The sequence below is a fragment of the Vipera ursinii genome (assembly GCF_947247035.1).
Source record: "Vipera ursinii genome assembly, chromosome: 4".
In the NCBI taxonomy this organism is placed as follows: Eukaryota; Metazoa; Chordata; class Lepidosauria; order Squamata; family Viperidae; genus Vipera; species Vipera ursinii.
This window is the reverse complement of record NC_139514.1, coordinates 28,368,739-28,391,360: the sequence shown is the minus strand read 5'-3', so window position 1 is coordinate 28,391,360 and position 22,622 is coordinate 28,368,739. Positions and strand designations below refer to the sequence as shown.

At 37.7% G+C, this 22,622-nt stretch overlaps 1 protein-coding gene across 2 annotated transcripts in view; it reads right to left on the bottom strand.

The window, feature by feature from the left end:
- LSAMP (limbic system associated membrane protein) overlaps positions 1-17,696 on the bottom strand; it is a gene marked incomplete at both ends in the record, with an annotated part of 509,570 nt that extends 491,874 nt beyond the window's left edge. For both annotated transcript variants that reach the window (XM_083362799.1, XM_083362800.1), the window contains one exon: positions 17,542-17,696. In XM_083362799.1, coding sequence (XP_083218925.1) covers positions 17,542-17,696 — 155 coding nt within the window. The remainder of the gene's footprint in view (positions 1-17,541) is intronic.
- Positions 17,697-22,622: the final 4,926 nt, after the last annotated feature.

The window sequence follows — 22,622 nt, the reverse complement described above, 5'->3', positions numbered from 1 at the left end:
TATCAATGACAAACACTCACAGATACAGAACTTTTATTATACACATTAGAAAACTACAACATTACTTTTTAACATAATCGCCATTCAAATTGAGGTACTTGTCATAATGTCTTACAAGGTTTGAAATTCCTTAGTAGTAGTCACTCAGCACCAAATCTGGGCTATGGGTGTGTGTGTGTGATTAAAAACATCCCAACAGAACTGCTTCAAAAGTTCTTGGGTGCATCTAGTGATGTGCGGACGAGCATTATCGTGAACCAACACCACACTGGAAGTCAGCATGTCCCGATGCTTATTATGGATAGCTCATCTGAGTTTTCATAACATTTCACAGTAGATTTCTGAACTGATGGTCAAACCATGCCCCATGCACTCCTTTGGCATATTCACAGTTGGCAGGATTTTCAATGGCACCAATTCTGTTGTGGTGTTGGTTCACGATAATGCTTGCCCACACACTGCTAGACATACCCAATAACTTTTGAAGCAGTTCCGTTGGGATGTTTTTGATCACCCCCTTTCCATAGCCCAGATTTGGCACCGAGTGACTACTACTAAGGAATTTCAAACCTTGTAAGATGTTATGACAAGTGCCTCAATTTTAATGGTGATTATGTCAAAAAGCAATGTAATGTTGTAGTTTTCTAATGTGTATAATAAAAGTTCTGTATCTGCAAGTGTCTATCATTGATAACCAAATGGAGGTTTATTTCCGAATTGCCATAGTAATTCTAGCCTAGCTATATATAACAGTATGTGACTGTGATTTGCGACTATGTGATGGCTTCCCCACTGACTTTACTTGTGGGAAGCCAGCTGTGAAGGTTGCAAATAGTGATCATGTGACCACAGCACACTGCATCCACCACAAATGCATGCCAATTGTCAAATGTTCAAATTACAATCATGTGACTACAGCAACACTGTAATGGCCACAACTTTGAGGACCAGTCATAGCTCTCCTTTTCGTTGCCACTATAACTTTGAACAGTCAGTGAATGAGTAGTTGGTAAACAAGGAATACCGGTAAGTCTGTCTCTCTGTCTCTATCTATCTATCTATCTATCTATCTATCTATCTATCTATCATCTATCTATCTATCTATCTATCATCTATCTATCTATCTATCTATCTATCTATCTATCTATCTATCTATCTTTCTATCTATCCATCCATCCATCCATCCATCCATCCATCCATCCATCCATCCATTTATCTCCTCTGTTTTTCCCCATAAAAATTGTTAGGATGCAGGCAAAAAGCAAATTAAATAAATATTATTTGTATAGTGAAAGCACTTGAAAGCAGGACAAGAAGCAACGGATGGAAACTAATCAAGGAGAGAAGCAACCTAGAACTAAGGAGAAACTTCCTGACAGTTAGAACAATTAACCAGTGGAACAACCTGCCTCCAGAGGTGGTGAATGCTCCAACATTGGAGGTTTTTTAAGAAGAGACTGGACAGCCATTTGCCTGATGTTTACAATAGGGAATATTAAAGGGTTGTTGACCTTTTTAAAATAAGTTGAATCCCTGTTTTGTATTTATGAAAAGAAATTTATTTAATAAAATGAAATATAGCAAAACATTAAGAATTAATTTCAGGTTAATGTATCTACATATAAGAAAACTATAGTGGAATTGATTTGTAACGTTCATATAACCACAGATCAGTGTTGGGTAGATATTTTTCCTGAAGCTATTATTAAACAGATTTCTCCACTTGCTCATCATCCAAGTCTTTCTGTTGACACATTTTGTACTTGATACTGATAACTGTCAGGGTCAATATGCTACAAAGTGGCAAACAAAATTTGTTCACCCTGCTGTAATATATGACTGAATCAGAGCAGGGTATGGCTTTAGTTCTTTTACATCACAACAGGCTGAACAGGTTGTGTTTGTCACTTTATATCACATTGACATTTTGAGTATTGGATGCAGAAAAAACACAAATGAAAATATCTTCTCTGAAATTCTTCTGTCACTAATTCTTTGCTTTACTTATCTACAGTAGAGTGATAAAAACAAATAGATTTATATGTTATGGATAGCACTATCTCCTACCTCTTTCTGTTCACTTACTCACCAAAAGTGAGAATGGGTTCTGATGCTCTGGCATGCAGATTGTACACAAAATTGCTCAACTAAGACAAATATTCATATGAGGGATCACAAGCACACACACAAGTTTGCTTTTTGGTAAACAGGAAAATTGCAAATTATTATTATTTTAATTCTTGGGAAAATGATTCTGAGGTTTGGAGCCAAAACCTTTGCAAATAGTTTTGTGTACAAGTTAAATAAAAATAAATGAATCATAAATTATTTCACCAGAACTCACTATTAAATTTTAAATGAGATACAACATTGTTGTATAATAATAGATAAATTAATAAGAATAATAAGAGTAGCAAAATTTGTTGGCTGCATATAACAAAATCTTCTGTTTCATCATTAAGAAGGTATGCAATGCAGTACCAAGGAGTTCTGTCTTGGGTCCTGACTCTTCAACAATTTTATAAATGACTTAGATGAAGGAATAGAAGGGGTTATCACAATACTTGTGGGTGACGTAGGGCGTAGGAGGAGAAGACAGATTAAGATTCAAAAAGATTGCAATATCTTTGAACATTTAGCCCTAACATTAATAGGCTCTGTTCAATAAAGTATTGCTTAATAAGGAGAACTGTTAGGTGCTTCACTTAAATAGTAAGTAGATACACAGGTATAAGATAGGTGGTACCTGACTTAGAAATAATACTTGTAAGAAATCTGAGGGACCTGGTAGGCCACAGTAAGAGCATGACCAAAAATGTGCCAAAACAGCCAATTTGTCAGGTTGCATCAGTAAGGTATAGTGTCAAGATCAAGGGAATTGATAGTTTTGCTTTATGTTGGACTGGTCAGACCATACCTGTAATACTATGTTCAGTTTTGTTACACAGTGCAAAACAGACCCTGAGAAATTAGAAAAAGAGAATAGTGACAAAGATGGTAAGGAGTTTGGAAGCTAAATGAAGAGAGCTTAAAGGAACTTGTGCTTACATAAAGAAGAAAAGGTTAAGGGGAGATAAGATAGTAGTCTTCCAATACATGGAATGATATAGGAAAAAGGGTGTGCATATACTGCTCACATTATCCAAGGATGAAAAAGAACCAACGGGTAGAAACTTAACAGAGAACTTTACATAAAGAATAATCTCCTGCTTATGACACCCGTTAAGCAACAGAATAGTCTGACACCTGAAATTGTGGGTGCTCCATCAGTGGGAGTTTTCTAGAAAAATATTACACAGTCATTTATCTGGAATAGTATGACAATTTTTGCATTGAGTAGGGAGTTAGATTAAAGACCATCAAGGTCCATTTCAACCTTATGAGTCTATGAAAGTGGGACTCTGTTTTATTTTACCTTTTTTTTAAAAAAAAAAGATAAAATACAAGCCTATATTATGAAGTTGATTTAACATAAGCTATGTAACAATATTATAGGGACGCGGTGGCTCAGTGGGTTAGGATGCTCAGAAAGTCGGCAGTTTGGCGGGTCAAATCCCGAGTGTCGCGTAACAGAGTGAGCGCCTGTTACTCGTCCCAGCTTCTGCCAACCTAGCAGTTCAAAAGCACATAAAAATGCAAGTAGAAAAATAGGGACCACTACGTTGGGAAGGTAACAGCGTTCCGTGCATCTTTGGCATCTAGTCATGCCATCCACATGACCACGGAGACATCCTCGGACAAGCGCTGGCTCTTCGGCTTTGAAACGGAGATGAGCACTGGCCCCTAGAGTCGGAAACGACTAGCACGCATGTGCGGGGGAACCTTTACCTTTACCTATGTAACAATATTAGCTAAACTTACAATGCAGCTAATGTATGTGAGGTGTAGGACTAAGAACCCCTTGCCTTCAAGTAAATAAATATGCTTGTTTCTCAATGCTGCCCAATTCCATATCTCAATCCTCCAAAGGGTGGAACATAACATTGGTCTTTCCGAATTTACTATGGTGATTGTATTTATCAAACTGTGCTAAAATAGATTTTATGACATTATAGTTGGAATAAATAGGGCATAGACACAAAAATACAGCATTTTAGCTGCTTCTGCTACTACTTTGTATTCTCAATTTTCTGTTGTGGGCATCATAGAAATTATGCAGGCTTATAAAACACGTTAATTTATTTTCACATACTAGAAGTGTTATAGTTCTCTCAGTTCTCCTTCTCATTTCAAAAGATTTTAAAGTCATGCATATGCACACACAGGTAAAACAATCTGTGGTTTTAAGATATTCTATAAGTTACCACTTCTGGAGTACACAGTTTTCTTACCTTCCTCCCAGCCTTGTTTCTTCCCTTAAGTTTGAAACACAGAAGGTAAAAATACACAAGGATTCAGCTGAAACCCCAAAGACACAAGCTGTTTGCACTGTTTCCTTTTTCTTCGTAAATACAGCTGAAACTGTGACTGAATAATTGGCTAAGTGCCTGTTAGCTTAATAAGGGAAAGGGAAAATTTCACTTCCTATCCAAAGCCATAGATACTTCCTGCCAATGGATTTTGTTTAGTAGAGCGTGTATGGACATCAGGTTTTTATACTTAAGATTGACAGTGGAAAATACACAGGAAGCAGGTCATGTAAAAATAAAGTCTTCTGTAGTCATCTGCTATAGTTAAAGTGAATCACAACTATTACAAGGTCTTTAACCTTCTATAGTCACCAAGGAAAAGGCTTCTATCACCTGAGTGTGAACAGAACCGTGGTGGCATAGTGGTTGGAAATCAGTATTGCAGGCTAACTTTGCATTCCACTACCTGCAGCTGGATTCTCACTGGCTCAAGGTTGACTCAGCCTGCCATCCTTCTGAGGTCAGTAAAATAAGGACCCAGATTGTTGAGGGCAATATACTGACTCTGTAAACCACTTAGGGATGTAAAGCACTGTGAAGTGGTTCTTGTGTTGTTGTTAGTTGCGAAGTCGTGTCCGACCCATCGCGACTCCAAGGGATTCTTGCCTGCATTAGTATACCTGATGGTCATCTGAATTAAATTCACCCATTCCTGTCCATTTTAGTTTGTTGATTCCTAAGATGTCGATATTCAGTCTTGTTATCTCTTGTTTGACCACGTCCAGCTTTCCTTGATTCATGGATCTTACATTCCAGGTTTTTGTGTTTTTTTTTAAAATCCCATTTGTAACCCGCCCTTCTCCAAAGACTCAGGGCGGCTTACAATTTAAGCACAAACCAATGTGCTTAGCAATAGCCTTCATTCTATGTATATGGCTGCTTATTAGGGCTTTCGGGGGGCCCCAAGTGGCATTATTACAAAGTCAGCTTATTGCCCCCAACAATCTGGGTCCTCATTTTACCTACCTCGGAAGGATGGAAGGCTGAGTCAACCTTGAGCCTGGTGGGATGCGAACCTGCACTAATTGCAGGCAGCTGGTGTTACTTAAGGAGGCATTAGCCCACTGCTCCACCAAGGCTCCTATGGAGAAAAAATCTTTACAGCATCGGACTTTCCTTTCACCACCAGACACATCCACAGCTGAGCGTCCTTTCGGCTTTGGCCCAGTCGCTTCATTCTTTATGACGCTACTAGTACTAGCCCTCTGCTCTTCCCCAGTAGTATATTGGACACCTTCTGACCTGAGGGGCTCATCTTCCAGCGTGATATCATTTTGCCTTTTGGTACTGTCCATACGGTTTTAATGTCAAAGATACTGGAGTGGTTTGCCATTTCCTTCTCCGGTGGATCACGTTTTGTCAGAACTCTCTGCTATGACCTGTCCATCTGGGTGGCCCTGCATGCCATAGCTCATAGCTTCATTAAATTATGCAAGCCCCATCGCCACCACAAGGCAGTAATTCATGAAGGGGCTGTGAAGTGGTATATAAATATATAAGTGCTATTGCTATTGTTAATTTGGGTACTTCTGTAAAAGCTTCGAAGAGAAGCTTATCAATGGCACATATTTCCTCATCTGAAGTTGAGGTGGGAAGAGAGATAAAATGTTCAAAGATTTTCTAACATATACTCACCAGCATAATATAGAAAATTGAATTCCCCCAAAATTGGAAAGATTGATAAAATAATATTTGGGTAGATTGATAGAATGTATATAGCAGGGGTGTCAAACTCACAACTTCACGTGATGTGTCATGATGCAACTTTTTCTCCATTGCTGGCAATGGGGTGGGTGTGGTTTCAGCATGACGCATCTGTGGGCCAGCAGTTTGACACCCCTGGTATATAGTCTTTAAAAATTGGGTATTTGATTAACATTAATTAGCGTATCCAAGTCAAGTCAAAGTTTATTTTAATAAAAAAACAAGTACAGGACAAAACAATTTACAAACTATTTAAAAGTAAAAGAGGAAGAGCAGATATAAAACTATAACTAAAGAAATAATACATAATATTATTGTCACTGTTATTATGTGTTGAAGATTTGTATGTCCACGTTCCAATGGTTTTTAGATCTGGTTGAATGAGAACTGATACACAATGCTATCAATTACTAATTGGAGGTTTCTGTCCTGGGACCCATCTGTGGAGTATAAAATATGTAGTTTGCATGTTTATATTAATTTTGTTAAATTTATTTATTTTTGGCCCTTGGAATCAGTGTCGATTCCTGTCAACGGACTGAACTAGTTCCTGCAGTTTTCTTTGCAAATTTTTGGAAGTGGCTTACTACTGTCTTTTTTCTGACTGGCCCAAAGTCACCCAACTGGTAAAAGGCAGGACTAGAATTGACATTGTCCTACTTTCTAATCTCTAAATAGGAAACATAAGATATTTTGCAATAAATTGAATGGGGTGGTCAGCTGTTCAAGGGAACAGCTTTGAACCAAGAAAATATAACCAATACAGTTTTTCGTCCACCAATGTCTTCAATGTAAGATATAAATTAGATATGATATCACTACATGTATATCAATCACTAATTTTGCTGTTGTTTTCATAGGTAGGTGTCATCTTTGATTTGTTAAACCACCTACCTTAAGTCCCTGAAAATATACTTCTGAGATGAGATATGCATTATTATGTGCATATATTCCAAACTCCAGACAGTTTCTCTGAGAAAGTCTGGAGTATAAAATATATTTTACAAGATTCTCTCCTGCCCACTGTGCATATATCTGTCTGTTAGGTATGTATATGTAAAGTTTTGATGTTGTGTTTGGAATATATATGAAATAAAAAAACCCATGCTTTAGAGAATTGTTTTCTTTTATCATTCCTTACATTATGAACTTTTTCTACATTCTTACATGAGAGTATACAATTTATGCTTCACTTCCAAAGGTTGTATTTCTATGGTGACTTCATACATACTGTTTCTGCTATATCAATGAATATGTAAGTATATTATGATTTCTTTAGATCAGACATGTCAAACTTGTGACATCACGTGATGTCATGCAATGTATTGGGACGGTTTTGCCATTGCCGGCAATGGGGTGGGCGCTGCTCCGGATGACACATCCAGCCGGCGGGCTGGCAGTTTGACACCCCTGCTTTAGATGATCATCTATTTGATTGCTTATGCCAATTAAAAGAAGTATGGCTCTCCTTTCTGTGGTATAGCCTATGGAATAGCGTTCAATAGTTGCTGACTTATAAACTGTATAAGTCATTTCCAATTTAGAGCACACATTTTCTAATCCTAAATTTATTAAAATTAAAGACTTTTCTTAATGGCTGAGTTGTCTCAGTTTGACTTTTTTGCTTGTTCATCTCAAACCCATCAAGAATATAAGAATATATTGGGAAAAACAGGTAGAGATATAATAGAGTAATGACTAGATTAACATACCCAGAGGTCTTCCACAATGAATAGAAAGATCCTTGTTACCACTAATCTGGTTCATTAGTTACAACTCTATTGATGATAAAACAATGAAAACCCTCTTTTCTTAAACATCCATTTTCTGTGAATTGTTTTTAAATACTATTTAACAGCTTTAAGTAATAAACACATGCATGCAGGAATAATAGTCCATATCCTTTTCCTGCACACTTAACACTGATTTATTGAGTAAATATTTGAGGTGTAGATATTATATCTATATTTGTATCCATATGTATGAATGTAATAATACTCTTGCGAACCATTCTTGCTGTTCTATTTTATGTAACAGATGAAACAGTCTTAAGTGTAGGCTGGTATTTGTAAAATTGATAATAGACTATAATAGTGAATTAATTTATAGATTCCTTCCTTTTATCTGAATGTTACAAGTTTATGAAATTTTAAAGTTATTATATATAACTATTCTACTTGAAGAAAGTTTAGGTACATCTTTGGTTCTAGAAATATATGAAGGCCAACAAACACTACATTTGAGTTTATTACCAAAAGGTCTTGGTAAGCCAATTTATGGTAGTGGTTAAGGCACCAGATTATAAGGCTGGTGCCTTAGCCACTAAGGTGCAAAGCCAGCTGAGAGATCCTGGGCTAGTTATTCTCTCTCAGTCTTAGGAATGCCAAACCATTTCTGAAAATCTTCCAAGAAAACTGCAGGGACTAATCTAGGCAGTCACCAGGAGTCAAAAGTTGTTTGAAAGGATCTTTTCAACTTTCCAAAATGGATGCTTTTGGGTTGAACTTGCTAAATTTTATTTTTTCTCAAAATGTTATTTTATTTTTTAATTAGAAGTTGTCTAGCCATTCTTTCACCTAGCCAGTTCTTCTCTCTATTCCCACCCTGTCTGCAAAATGTTGACCTTATGAACTCCAAGGTAGGAGAAATGGTGACAATGGAGAACTGACATGTCTCAAATAATTGGAGGCAAAGTCCAGTGACTGGCAGTCAGCCTAGTTCTGCAGAATTTCTCCAGATAAAGGAGAAGCTATGAAATCACCCATATGCACTCCAAACCCACAGAATCTGGATGGAACCTATGGATGAACAGCAGATCAAGCACCAGGAGAGAAAGAAAGATCATGTTCTCAATCTCATGCAGAACCTGCGTTAAGGACACTGGGCTTGACTCAAACTCCACTTTCCAAAGCAACTAGGATATACTGTAAATACTTTGACAGCCACAAATATCTTCTAAATTACAGAGCAAGTATATCACTTGGTGAATGCCATTTTGACCAAAAAAAGAAGAAATAAATAATCACAACGTTTTAAAATTCATTGAAGGCAAGAAGCTTACTAAGAGTGTGGACTATAAAATCATGGAAGATTGGACTGTAAAGATAATAGAATTAGCAGAAATGACAAAAATGATTTTTTATTAGAGATAAACAATAGAACTTCCTTAAAAGTCTAGAAACCTTCTATAAGCATTTTATTAAAAATGGATAAAAATAACTTGATGATTTCTGGATTTGGACTGAATATGGGAAGAAGTGAATGATGGGGCAGAGTGACAAGAAGTATGTTTTTAACTACTGTAAGAAAGATTGGAAGTCACTTGTGTGTTAAGTTTAAATTTAGCGACAAAGAATTAAAGGGAGACTGTCGGTAAATTTAAATTTAACACACAAATAGTCTGTCATAAAAGTGACTGCCTGTGAAGGCTCATAGATTGGGGCTGAAAGATGAAAGTGGAAGCAGTATGCTCCGTCCCCTATTTGGTAGACCAGATAGCCCTGATAGACCAGTTTCACCGGAAAACACTTATTGGAAGTCATTTTTAAAATATTTCTTTTATTTCCTTTTCTTATCTACTGCATTTTCTCTTTTTCTTAATTTTATTTCCTGTGTTTTTTCTATTTTTTACCTGCCTAAAACAGTTCCAATAAGTTATGACAAAATGTTAACCTTTGAACTAACAACAAAACTAATATATATATATATAAAACCTCACTGATAAAATACATTCAATTAAGTTGTTCAATTATTAGATTAAGGTTGACTGATGCATATTATTGTTATCATATTAAAATGCTGTAAATAATTGTTGTTGTTTATAGAATATGGTAATCCACCCAGTCTATTAATTTGGGAGAATAGAAATGTTGTAACAAATATGTTATTTGGAAAATACTAAACACTTGATAATCCTGCACTAAATTAGAAAGTTAATAGTGAAGGAGTAAAGAACTGTCCATCAGTTCATCAATCCAGTTCCTCTCTCCACTGTTTTCTTGTCAAATAGCAATGGCAGGCAGGTAACAAGATTTTTCCAGTTCTCTAGATGGCAGTTACAAAAGGAAATTGAAACTATTCCTTTACAAATTGACTATAATAATAACAACTAGTTATTATAGTTGTTCTTCTATTGAAAGACAGATGACAGTTGATTTTGTTTTTAAGTCTCTCTGTGCCATACATCAGGGGTCCCCAACCCCCAGTCTGCTGACCTGTACTGGGCCGCAGCATGCTAGAAACTGGTCTGCTCTAACAAGCAAGGGCGTACATGAAACCACGCCCCCTCCAGTCCGCAGAAAAAGCTCTCTCCACGTAACCGGTCCCAGGTGCTCAAAAGGTTGGGGGTACTAGAGAAGAATTCAGAATTCAAAAATAAACTTTAATGAGTCCCTTTGCCTAAACTTTAAATTCAAATAGATTTACCTCACTAAAGAAATAACTACTTATATTCTATTCTATATTTTAATAGTGCTCTATTTTCCAAAAATAAATACTTTCCTGAAGTAATTGAAAGTAGTTACCTTGTTGCAACCCACTATTTGCTGCTAGATAAATGGTTTTTCTATCATCCTGTCTTGTGTTAATTGTAGGAGGAATTGGTACTTAGCACAATTTGTCTTCAGTTAGGATATGGTAGCTATAGCTGATATGGTAGGCAGGAGTAAAGACTGAGAGAAAGGTAATCTATCTCTTTTTGGACACACTTAAAAGCAGAAAGCTACAAAAGGTCAGATTATACAGAACACCAGCAGGAAATCAAAAAGATGCCAAGTAAGACAAGGCCTAAGAGCAATAAGTAAGAAAATGGATCTTCCAGAATGCCACTGCTTCCATTCTGGCAAAGATGAGGCAGCAAAAAGCTTAGTCTTCCATAAATGTCAAGTTCTACTTGACATAGGAAAGAAATCTTTCTGTCTCTAAGTAAACCCATATATATCTTTCCCTTCAGTGGTATATATCTTTCAGCTATTGCTGACACAGATCTGATAGTTTTCCGCTGAGACATTGAAAGACTACTGTCCAGTGAGTTCTGGAATAGAGTCATTTATAACATACTCCTGTGTTTTATTCAGCAAAGCAGTGAATTTTGTTTGATATTATTGATATAATAACTATCAATAATATTGTGAATGGCAGCAAGCATGGACAACATGTTAGACTAGGAATAAGACACTCAGTTCTGATTGTACCCAGGGCATGGAAGTAAGTTGGTCCAGTTTCTCTTTCCCAAACCTTGGCTAAGAAGTTAAAAAAAACACACCTACAAATCTGCACTGGCTAGAGGAGTAGATTTAATACAGGGGTCAATCCATGGTGAGTTGTTCTAAGGCTAGGCTAAGAATAAATAATAGTTTCAAATACATTGGTTACATCCTCTAATAGTAGTCTTTCTTGGCTAAATTTATATTTTACAGTTTCTAAATGTAGTAACCTGCATTTAGTTTTATTCTCCCTAGACCACTTATGGTATCTTAGCAGGAAGATGGATATTAAAATTTAGCTATATAAATGCAATGAAGTATAAGTGTTTTGCACATGAATTCATATAGGCAATACATTTTGAAGATTGTTTCTTAGAAAATAAAATAAAATGTCACATCTCCACTTCATGTATGTTTTCTATAAAAAATGTAAGCTCCAGTATATCTCATTATAAACAGATAAGTTATATCTATAAAACTTTTTACAATTATATAGTGTTGGATGAGGTATACCACTCCATGTGAAAAGACAATGCAAACATCACACCATTGAATATCCTTATTAGATATTTATAAAAATGACAGTTTTATTAATCACTAACTTCAAATACTAGGATCCCTTTTGAGAGGTAAGCTTAAAATTAAGCATTTTAAATAAATTATATGCATTGGACTCACATTTCACCATTCGTCATAAGAAACAGCACTTGAGTTTTATTTAATGAATCTAGTTTAAAGAAGAGAAAGACTAGGGATGACATGATAGCAGTCTTCCAATATGTCAGGGGTTGCCATAAAGAAGAGGGAGTCAAGCTATTCTCCAAAGCTCCTGAAGGCAGGACAAGAAGCAATGGATGGAAACTAATCATGGAGAAAAGCAACCAGGAACTAAGGAGAAATTTCCTGACAGTTAGAACAATTAATCAGTGGAATAACTTGCTTCCAGAAGTTGTGAATGCTCCAATACTTGGAGTTTTAAAGAAGAGTTTGGGCAGCCATTTGTCTGAAATGGTATAGGGTTTCCTGCCTGAGCAGGGGGTTGGACTAGAAGATCTCCAACGTCCCTTCCAACTCTGTTATTCTGTTCTATTTCATTTACTTTAATTCTATTTACATAAAGCTACATAATGTATACTGTATATTCATAAATTTCAATATAACAACAATTTGGAGAAACAGCCTTCATAAACCTGATCTGGAAAACTCTGAAGTGAAATACAAACTCGAATTCATATATTAGAAATTAATGAAATTCACAACATAGTCTTGGAACAGTAGGAAAACAATACTAAAAGCATTGACATTCACATTATTTTACAATCTACAGGAAAATGCTTATAAATTGATGTACTGCTACATGATTCAAGAAAAAAAATGTCTAAAATGTATAAAGGTACTTCAGATTTATGTTGGCAATATATATAATATAAAGGGTCATTTTATCCTGTTTAGTGGACTTGTAAAAAATCAGAATATTTTGGGTTCAAATACATATACTGAAATTTTAAAGGCTAAGATTCACCTTAAAACCAGTACTATTTTATAGGGAGAACAATGGATAGGCAACTAAAAAAAAGTCAAGGCAAATTGTTTTTATATATGATCACTGTTGCAAGATATTGATATGTGCAAAAATGGAAAGTTGTTCTGGTTTGTGTATAATGGGAAATCACAATTTCCTCCTATGTGAATAGGATTGACTTCACGTGCTCCCCTTTAACTCAGCTTTCATAGTCATAAGTCAGTTAGACTTTTTTTTTCTTTAACTATCAAACAATTATTCTTACTGTACTAATTTTTTTCTTTAATATGAAAAATATAATTAATTTTGGCTTATTCAAAACTATAATGTTTCTTACTTTCTGATGTAATATAAAATTGCACAGTTCTAGGCAATCTAGAACTGCAAGATTTCATATAGCCCAGTGAATTTGCTGTCATGCCAGCTGGTGCTCTACTCTAAATATCTTAAGTGTGTTTGTTCCTCAACAATGAATGGTTGCCCTCCACTGATTTAGTGTCATCACTCAAGAGGAATAAGATAGAAATGTATACAGGTAGTCCATGAGTTACAACCATTCATTAAGCAACTGTTTGAAGTTACATAGCACTGAGAAAAGTGAATTATCACCAGTCCTCATTTATGACTGTTGCAGTGTCCCCTTGATTACCTGGTCAAAATTCAGGCACAGCAACCAGCCTGCATTTATGATATTTGCAGCATCTTGGGGGTCATGTGATTGCCATTTGCAACCTTCCCAGTCAGCTTCTGACAAGCAAAGTCATTGAGAAAAGCCATATTTCTTAATGACTGCACTTAACAACCATTTTGCTTAGTAACAGAAATTCTGGTTCCAGTTGTAGTCGTAAGTAAGGAGTACATGTATGTTCAACTCTATGTATGTTGCTGGATTATGCAAAGCTTTTATATAAAAGTCAATAATTATTCTTTAATTCTATTAAATTACAGGAATATAGGTTCAGATGAAGAGAAGAATCACAGAGAGATAAAGTTGGATTTTAAGTGTAAATCAGGAAATATTTAGATATGATTTTTAAACTAGTGTGGAATTCACTAAGAACAAGTGTGTGTGTGTGTGGGGGGGAAGTGATGAAGAATCACAAGTTCTCCATGATTTATTTGAAGTTATCCCCTCTATCTAGAACAGACATGTCAAACTGCCAGCCTGTGGGCCGGATACATCACGATGAAACTGCGCCCTCCCCATTGCCGGCAATGGGGAAAAAGTCATGATATGTCGCACGATATCACGTGACGTCGCGAGTTTGACATGCCTGATCTAGAAGTTACTCGAAGGCAGAATTTTAGCTAAGGATACTTTAATTGGGCATCTGCCCATACTTTCATATAGAAAGAAGTGTTTGCAAAAAAAGAGGTGTGTCATGTTGAAGGCTGTTGATTGTATCAATTTAACATATTGATTTTTAATTGTACTAATCATATTGTAAGCTATCTTGACAAGATTTCAATTTTAAAAGCAGTAAAATAGGTATTAAATAAGTGCCACTCCCTATCTCCACTTCATTAAGGTTTAGTTAGTTAACACAACTTTATGTAGGGTGGTCTGATAATTAGTCTCTATCATTTTCTAGAGAACAAATAGCCAATGTACAATGTATCTATACAAATAAGACCCTGAATGCAAGCAAATTGTGGTATGGTCATAAACTATGATCCTAGATCTTTTATTCCCAAATGAAAACTGGATAGTGCTAGAAATGAATAAACTATGCCAGTCTTCATCATCTGTGCAGAAAAGCATAAAATCTGTACAGCTAGTACTTGTCAGCATTTGTGGGCTACAGCATTAACTAAACACATCCTTAATGTAATTACTTTAAAGTAAGCAAATTTATGTGCAACATGCATATATTTCCAAGCCAAGATAGATAAAATCTGAATTGGAACGTGCAAAATTTATAAAGCACACAAACTTTTTTTAAAATCATAATGGTGAAACTCTGACTTCTATAGACAGCTCTTTGGCTTTCTTAGTTAAATCATTATGCATGGAAGTTGACATACTGTTGTTTGAGGTAAATTGATGAAAGGAAGAAATTGTGCTTGCTTTTTTTCCATAGTGTGTCTCTCTCTGCTGGATGCCAATACATATTACATCTTTCTTTTCTTTCTTTCTTTCTTTCTTTCTTTCTTTCTTTCTTTCTTTCTTTCTTTCTTTCTTTCTTTCTTTCTTTCTCTTTCCTTCCTTTCTTTCTCTTTCCTTCCTTTCTTTTTTTCTTTCTTTCTTTTTCTTCCTTCCTTCCTTTCTCTTTCTCTTTCCTCCCTCCCTCCCTCTCTCTCCCTGCCCCCAGATGCTAACACAGAGTTAAATACCTACTGAAACTAACTACCTATGCATATTTGAGAAACTCTAAAAAAGAATAAAATCTGTACATGTTCTTCCACCACTATCCTGCAGGCTGCATACATCATTGCAGCAAGTGCATTATGGGCATCTTGTATCTGTAGATAAACTTCGGAGCTGCAAGGTTAAGTAGGAAATAGAAATCCAATGAACCCTAGCTGGGTAAGTGAGCTTAACGACTACGCTAGTGCCATATGTACACAGTGAAGCTGAACATACTCCCTTCTGTGCTACTCAGGAAAAGGGGAGATCAAACCAGGGTCTACGCTATGCATTTAAAATGAAAGACTAGAAAAACAGGAAAGCCCTACCCAAAAGGGTTAACTACTAAATTGCAACAGGGAAGGGCTGTGGATAGAGAAAGAGAGAGAGAGAGAGAGAGAGAGAGAGAGAGAGAGAGAGAGAGAGAGAGAGAGAGAGAGAGAGAGATCTCTAAAGTCACAGATAACACTTAGGTTTGGTGTTTCTGGCTCAGCAGAAGCTTTCTATCACAGAATGCAAGTCAGATGAATTACTTCTTTAATCCTATTGCTATATGTAGAAAATCTTACATGCAAGTTAGCAAGGCTGAAGAGCTGAGGAATGGTCCTGCTGAAAGTATATTCCAACATCGGAACACTCTTAGCCCATGAAATGAATAGAAGACTACTGCTTTCCAGTCTAAAACCCCTCTCGCTAGTATTATGTGCTCAAAATACAAGGAATGCACACTATTTCCCTGCATGTAATAAAGATGCACTTCCAGCTGCAAAACAGAGAGGTGGATAAAAAAATACTGAGGTTCAAAGGCAGAATCTGCTAGCTATCAAGTTTAATTCCACAGAAATAGAGTAAAAACTTCGTGTAGTCACTTATGTTTTCTGAAGAACTATTCCCTGGATCTTTGACAGCTGTGCAATATCTGTTCTTTGCATAAATTACTCTCTTCTAAATCACATCCAGTAACTTTATAGCCACAATATGCAGAATGCAGATACTGGTGCATGCATGGTTTCTATAACATATACGTTTAAATACAGTAGAGCAGATTGCAGTGTAAGGATTTGTTTATTTGTATGAATGAGAGGGAATTTTAATTCAAGATTTAAAGTGACTAGGATTTATATAATCTCAATTTGAACAGGCAGTACAAACACCAAGAGGCAGCTTCCCATCAGTCAAGTCACACAGATATGCACTGAACTCAGCTCTCTTCTAGGCTTAACAAGGAAAACCAACAGAGCAAGCCACACAGGCAACTCAGAATCACCTGACTAGAAACCATACACATTTGAAATTGCAACATTGCACTTAAGCTGTCCAAAGATTTTTTTAACATCATAAATGAATTATGTTGTTAAATGGATTTTAATCCATTTGTACAAGAGCCAGAACAACTAGCAAATAATTCACTTAAGTAGTGCTTAAATTTTGGAAGAGTGTGATAATGGAGAGGGAAGAAAACAGGTTACTTCCATAACAACTCTTTTCTCTGACCTCTCACATTATGTACACTGACTTGAGTTGTACAAAATAAAAATCAGGATAAAATTCAAATAAATAAATAATGTGGGTGGGTGCTCAGGGGTTTCTTCTGCCATTTAAATATTGGCAGGAAGAGAAAGGCAACTTGCATTTTTCCCTTCTGGCTACTTATTTTCTCCTTCATTTTGTCTGGATAACCAACTAACACAAGAGGTGTCAGGAAGATCAGCAACAGAACTGATCCAATAAAAACAGCTCCATTCAAAGCACATTTAGATATATTTTATACAATCATTCAGGAGCCGTAGAAGACAAGTTTTTGAAGACTGTCTGAAAATCCTATTTAACTCCACAACAAACATCATACATTAACAGATTTTTTCTTATTTCTTTATATATATATATATTTTTAAATAAACAACAGCCAGATGGTTAATATACAATGGGAAGTTCTTTACAAGCTTCTGGCAAATCTAGTGATTTGGAGAAGGAGGAGAAGATGCATTGGGTACACTGCCCCGAGAAACAGGGTAGGGCAATTATACTTGGGAGACAAGCGGCCTCGGGTGACTCAAAAAATCAATCTCACACGAACACCTTAGTCCAGCGTTTCCCAACCTTAGGAACTTGAAGATGCGTGGACTTCAACTCCCAGAATTCCCCAGCCAGCATAGCTGGCTGGGGAATTCTGGGAGTTGAAGTCCACGCATCTTCAAGTTCCTAAGGTTGGGAAACGCTGCCTTAGTCACATCCAGAGGTTCACGAGCACATACTCGCCTCTCCCTCCACCCGCCCTCCACTCGCAGCCCCGGTCAGGACTCTCAAGCGGGGAGACAAGAAGACGATAAGAAAAGTTGGCCGATCGCCCCCTACCTGAGGATAGCTGTGTCTCCCTGCCTCACCGTGATGTTGTCAGTGCCTCGGTTATAATCCACGCTGCGGACCGGCAGCCCTGTAGGGAGAAGGCAAAGCAGTCTCAGTAGGACCAACGGGAATTGTCTCCGATCGGGCTGAGCCCTTCCCACCATGGCTGGAGTTGCAAAGGATGGACTTTTTTTTTCTCTCTCTCTCTCTATCTCTCTCAATCACTCTCGGTGCCTGGAGGATGGTGGACTTAAACCCAGAGAAGAGAACAGGGAGAGGGCAGCAGGCGAGAGAGAGAGGTACAGTAATATCCGGCCAGCGATCGAAAAACGCACAACTCTGCCTGTCCACAGTTGACCAGTTCTCTCGGCTTCTTGGCGGCGGCGGCGGGGGGGGGGAGGTGTCTCCTTCCCGACCTGGTCCTCGCTCGCTGCCTCCTGGCTTCTTTTTTTTACGCTTTTGGTCCCTCGACCCCCTCCCTTTCGATGCCTTGGGGTGGAAAGAGATGATGCCTTGTTGTTTGTCGCGCGCGCTCTTTTGGCTTGTTTAAGTTCTCCCCCCCTCCCCTCCCCTCCCCTCCCCCAGGCAAGCCGAACAGGGATGGAAACGAAGAAAGAGGCGAGGAGGCGGTCACACACACACATACACACACACAGAGACAGACACACAGACAGACACACAAATAGAGGAGGGTAGGGACAGAGAAGCCAGACCCCCGACGGGAGGGGAGCGAGGGGGAGAGAGAGAGAGACGAAAGCCAACAAATCAAGGCGTCCAAAAGAGCTCCGAAAGGGCAAACGAGCCCCCTAAGGCGAGGAGCTGCGACTTCGCCTGCCTCCCTGCCTCCCCCCCTTCCTCCTCCTCCTCCTCCTCCTCCCGCTCCTCCGGCGTGTGGGTGCTTTGGCTGGAGCGAGCGGCGCGGCAGTCTCTGCGCTCGCTCTCTCTCTCTCTCCCTAACCCACTTTCCCAGGCGGAGCGAAGGGAGGAGGGAACGGGCAAGCGGCTCAGCGGCGGAGGTGGGGGGGGGGAGAAGCGGGAGAAAGGGGTCTTGCTCGCTGCCTGACTCGGTTGGAAAGTCGCTTCCACGCTCTCGTCCCCCCCCCTCCCCACTCCGGGAAGCCACTCCGCCAGAGGCGCCTGGTCAGCCTGTCCCGGCCAAAGCGCCGATGCTCTTTTAGGTTGTCAGGACAACAGCTTCGCTAGAGGCATTGCACCCTTCCTAGAAAGAGGGGTGGTGGACCGTTAGAAAAAAAAAAGGAGGGAAACGGGGTGGCTGGCAGAAGGAAGGATTGGTGAACTGAAAGGAAGGGAGAAAAACAAAAGGCTATGGGAATTGGGAAGCGGGGTGGGGGAGGGAGGACAGTATAGTGAGGTGACAATGGGCAAGTGAAAATGAAAAAAAAAAACAAAACAGAGTCAAATTTCATTCAGCGTTAGTGGCCATACTATTATTAGATTTCTTCTTTTTTAAAATCTGAAACCCTAGAGCTGTTCCCTTGCTCAGCAGAACTGAACTTCTGTGAGGCATTGGCTGAATATAGGAGTCGCTACAGCTTGGCAAGCACCATGAGGTGAGTTGTGGCATCCAGTGGCAGGCTTGCCAATCTGTGATATATGTGATGAACAGAGTCCAGTCAAGTGCTCGAAATGAGAGAAAGAGCTGCTGCAAGATGAAATGGCTGGGGGTGTGTATTATATTCATATAAGCTTGGTTTAAATGTTCATTCTTAGAGTGGAGAGGACACAAGCACACTGGCCTGATCTCAGGTATCTGTAACTTGCCAGACCATATTATGTGGAGTCCTGTATGTGTGACTCCTACTCAGCCCTATTTAAATTGGGAGATTACAAGGATTTGGGAATCAACTGTAGGCCAAAAGACTTGAAACATAGTGAGGTCAGCGCCGTAGATATAAAGGTATAACCCTCATTTCTCCAGTTTATTTCCATGGTTATTAACAAAGTCTTGGGCCTATGAGTTTTTGTCCCCGTTTTGTTAATCCACACAAGTAGTTTATTTTTGTGCACAAATCAGAGTTGCTATTATCCATTACCTGTAAGGGCCAACTATTTCGTAAGAAATTTTTCATACATTTCTGAAAACATCTCTAAGTAACATCTGACTTCAAAATTTAAAAATTGCACTCATTAAACTTCCCTTTTTCACTGATTTATTTAAAATCTTGCATTGGGTCCAAAACAGGATTGCTGTCTCTTGGCCATTAATTTCTGCAGACTTGACCAACAGTGCTCTGATATTTACTAATTAAAAAGAGGCTGTTACATAACCGAGGCAGACAATCTCTGCTTTAGGATTACATGCAGTCCTCAGCCTAATTTATATGGCCATCACCCTCATTTTAACAGTCAGTACAGTCAGTACAGGCTACTGCTGCAGTCAGTACAGGTGATTGATCCTTTCCCTGTCTGTCTGCTGTCTGAAAAGAGGGAGACTAAGGAGAAGATAAAAGAGGAAGACAGTGAGAAAAAGAATATAGTGCTCCCAATTGCCTTGGATGCTTACTCTACTCACTAAGGACAATGTGGCTCCAACAATTTTTTTCCTGTGTGAATGTGGCTCTAGCCTGACATGCATTGACCGGTTGATAAAAATGATTCTGAAGTACATGCATGCATACACACACACACACACACACACACACACACACTTTTCCTATTGTAATAACTAATTTTAATGAACAAAATGTGGTCTACAAAATGAAATAAATGTTGCAGAAAATAGAGTGACAAAATAGGAAAACCTGGAGCTATTTCTTCTCCACTTAAGTCAGTATAGCAGGTTTGTTTTTTGGTTATTTTTTCTTTGACGAAAAATGAAACATTCTTCTGGATAATTGGCATTTCTGATTCATATATTGCTCTTTTATCCCATATTTTTCTCCTCCAGATAAAACATTCTCTACCAGAATCTCAGACCAGCCATTCCTCCCCTATCTCTCTTCTGGGCCCTTGATGTGTGAGGGTCTAATTGGAGCAGAGACAATGGTGGTATTGAGTTGCCTGGAATGTGAATGCTGCATCTGTCCTCCCCAAATGCCAGGACTGGCAGCTGAGCTCCAGTTCATTTCAGCGGCTTCACCAACTTGACCCACGAAGCATTAAAAGAGTAGCTAATGTGCCATGTGACTCAAGGCACAAGAAAAGAACTTCATAGCAAATCACATTCATGAGATAGGCATCCATATAAATTTGATAAATAAATAAATAAGCAGGCAAGCAACCAAGAATGCTAACTACCTTGGATGATGGCTTAACTAGTGCTACCATCTTATTTTCCCCTAACTCATATATATATATATGAGAAACGTATGTTTAATGTTCATGTTGAGGATGCTAGTATCTGACTGCATTTTGGAGGAGAGTTTTTGAAGGACAAAAGGAGGAATTTGAAAAGGGTTTTTTTGTTTTTTTTTGTTTTGTTTTTTTAGGCAAGTGCCTAAAGGAACTGTTGTTGCTTCACTCCAGCTGCCATATTATGAAGATACTCACTAAGCTGTAAATTTCTTTTACTTCTGCAATGGGCAAAACTGCATTAACATTCACCATACCATTTTTTCCCAATATTGTGATGTGTTGCTATCATTCAGCAGTGTTCAAGGATGAGATCATTGAAGAATAACCAGTATTCTGTGAATATTGGCAAATTATAAATGGGAAACAACAGGACATTGTTTCTGTGTGCTATAAAATAAGACTGTGTGTGTTAAAATAAGATCTTCATATGCAAGGCTGTTTTCATGCTGAATCCAGGTTGAAGGAGATACAAAAGCAGGCCAGGCAGTAGTATTGATTTAGTTTTAGTCCCACATAGTGGTTGCTGGTGCTGGATGATGATGCACATTCGCATCCAGATCAATAAGCACACTTAGACTACTGAGGCCCAGAGGACCATTGCCATATGCATGCATATACTTTAGCTGGATAGACTGTATCCTGTTCCTGCATGAAGATATCCTTTATTAAACTGCTGTGTTTTTTTTTAAAAAGAACCTGGAGCTAATGCTTTCATTTTTTTAATATAAGTATGCACATTTTGGAATTAGGCAAGAACCAAAATGTAGGTTTATTTATACTTTTTAATGCCACAGGTTAAATAATTGCTCAGGACAGATGGCAACACTTAGCCAACCGCAGCTAAACCGGATTAATATTTGGCTGGGAAATTGCCATGAAATCCCACAGTTGTAGACTAGACTGTGAAGTTGAAAAAAAAAATCAGAATATTTCTTGCTGGCAAGAAAATTACATGAATTATATAAACCTATGGAATCACAGAGAGTCAAACCCTGTTGAAAGAATCTTTACATGTGGTTTCAAAATTACATCACCCTGTGAAGCTTTATTTATGTTCTCAGTTAAGTGAGGAGGGAGAGAAGGAGAGAGGGAAGACTTCTTATTTTTGGATTTAAATTATAAAATGAAATGTCCATAAAAATTTAAACTAGAATATATTAGTGGTAATTTCTCACTAACATCTTTTTAAAGGGTTTTTAAAAATAGAATAAAACATATCTGACCATATTGTTTTGCTGTAGACATATTTCCCAAATTCTCCACTAACCATTTCTAATGGTATCAATTCTACCAGGTCTACTACCATTGACCTTTTAAACTGATTTCTTCAATGTATAATAAAATATCAACTTTTCAATAATCATATTTTATTTATCTACAATGATTTGTATATTATCCAATCAAAAGAGTCTTAGTAGTATACAGTTGCATATTAACATACATGCATCTTCTACAATTGATATCTCATGGGAATACTAGAAATTGGAGTTTATGGGTATTAGCTTACATTACTTTAATATTAATATTAAGACTCCATTGCACTGATATGCTTTTGAATAATGAAACTTTTTCTCCCTTGTCCAAAGTGACCTTGACAAGGACAATATTGTGCAATAACGCAAAGTTGTAACAAAGCTTGTGATACATTCATTGAGGTTAATCTAAAGCTTCCAATTCTACCAGTATACAGTAGTGCCTACTTAATTCTATCTAATCATATGAGTTGTTCATTTGTAGTTAATAAGAGTTATTATATATTAATTAAATACCAATGC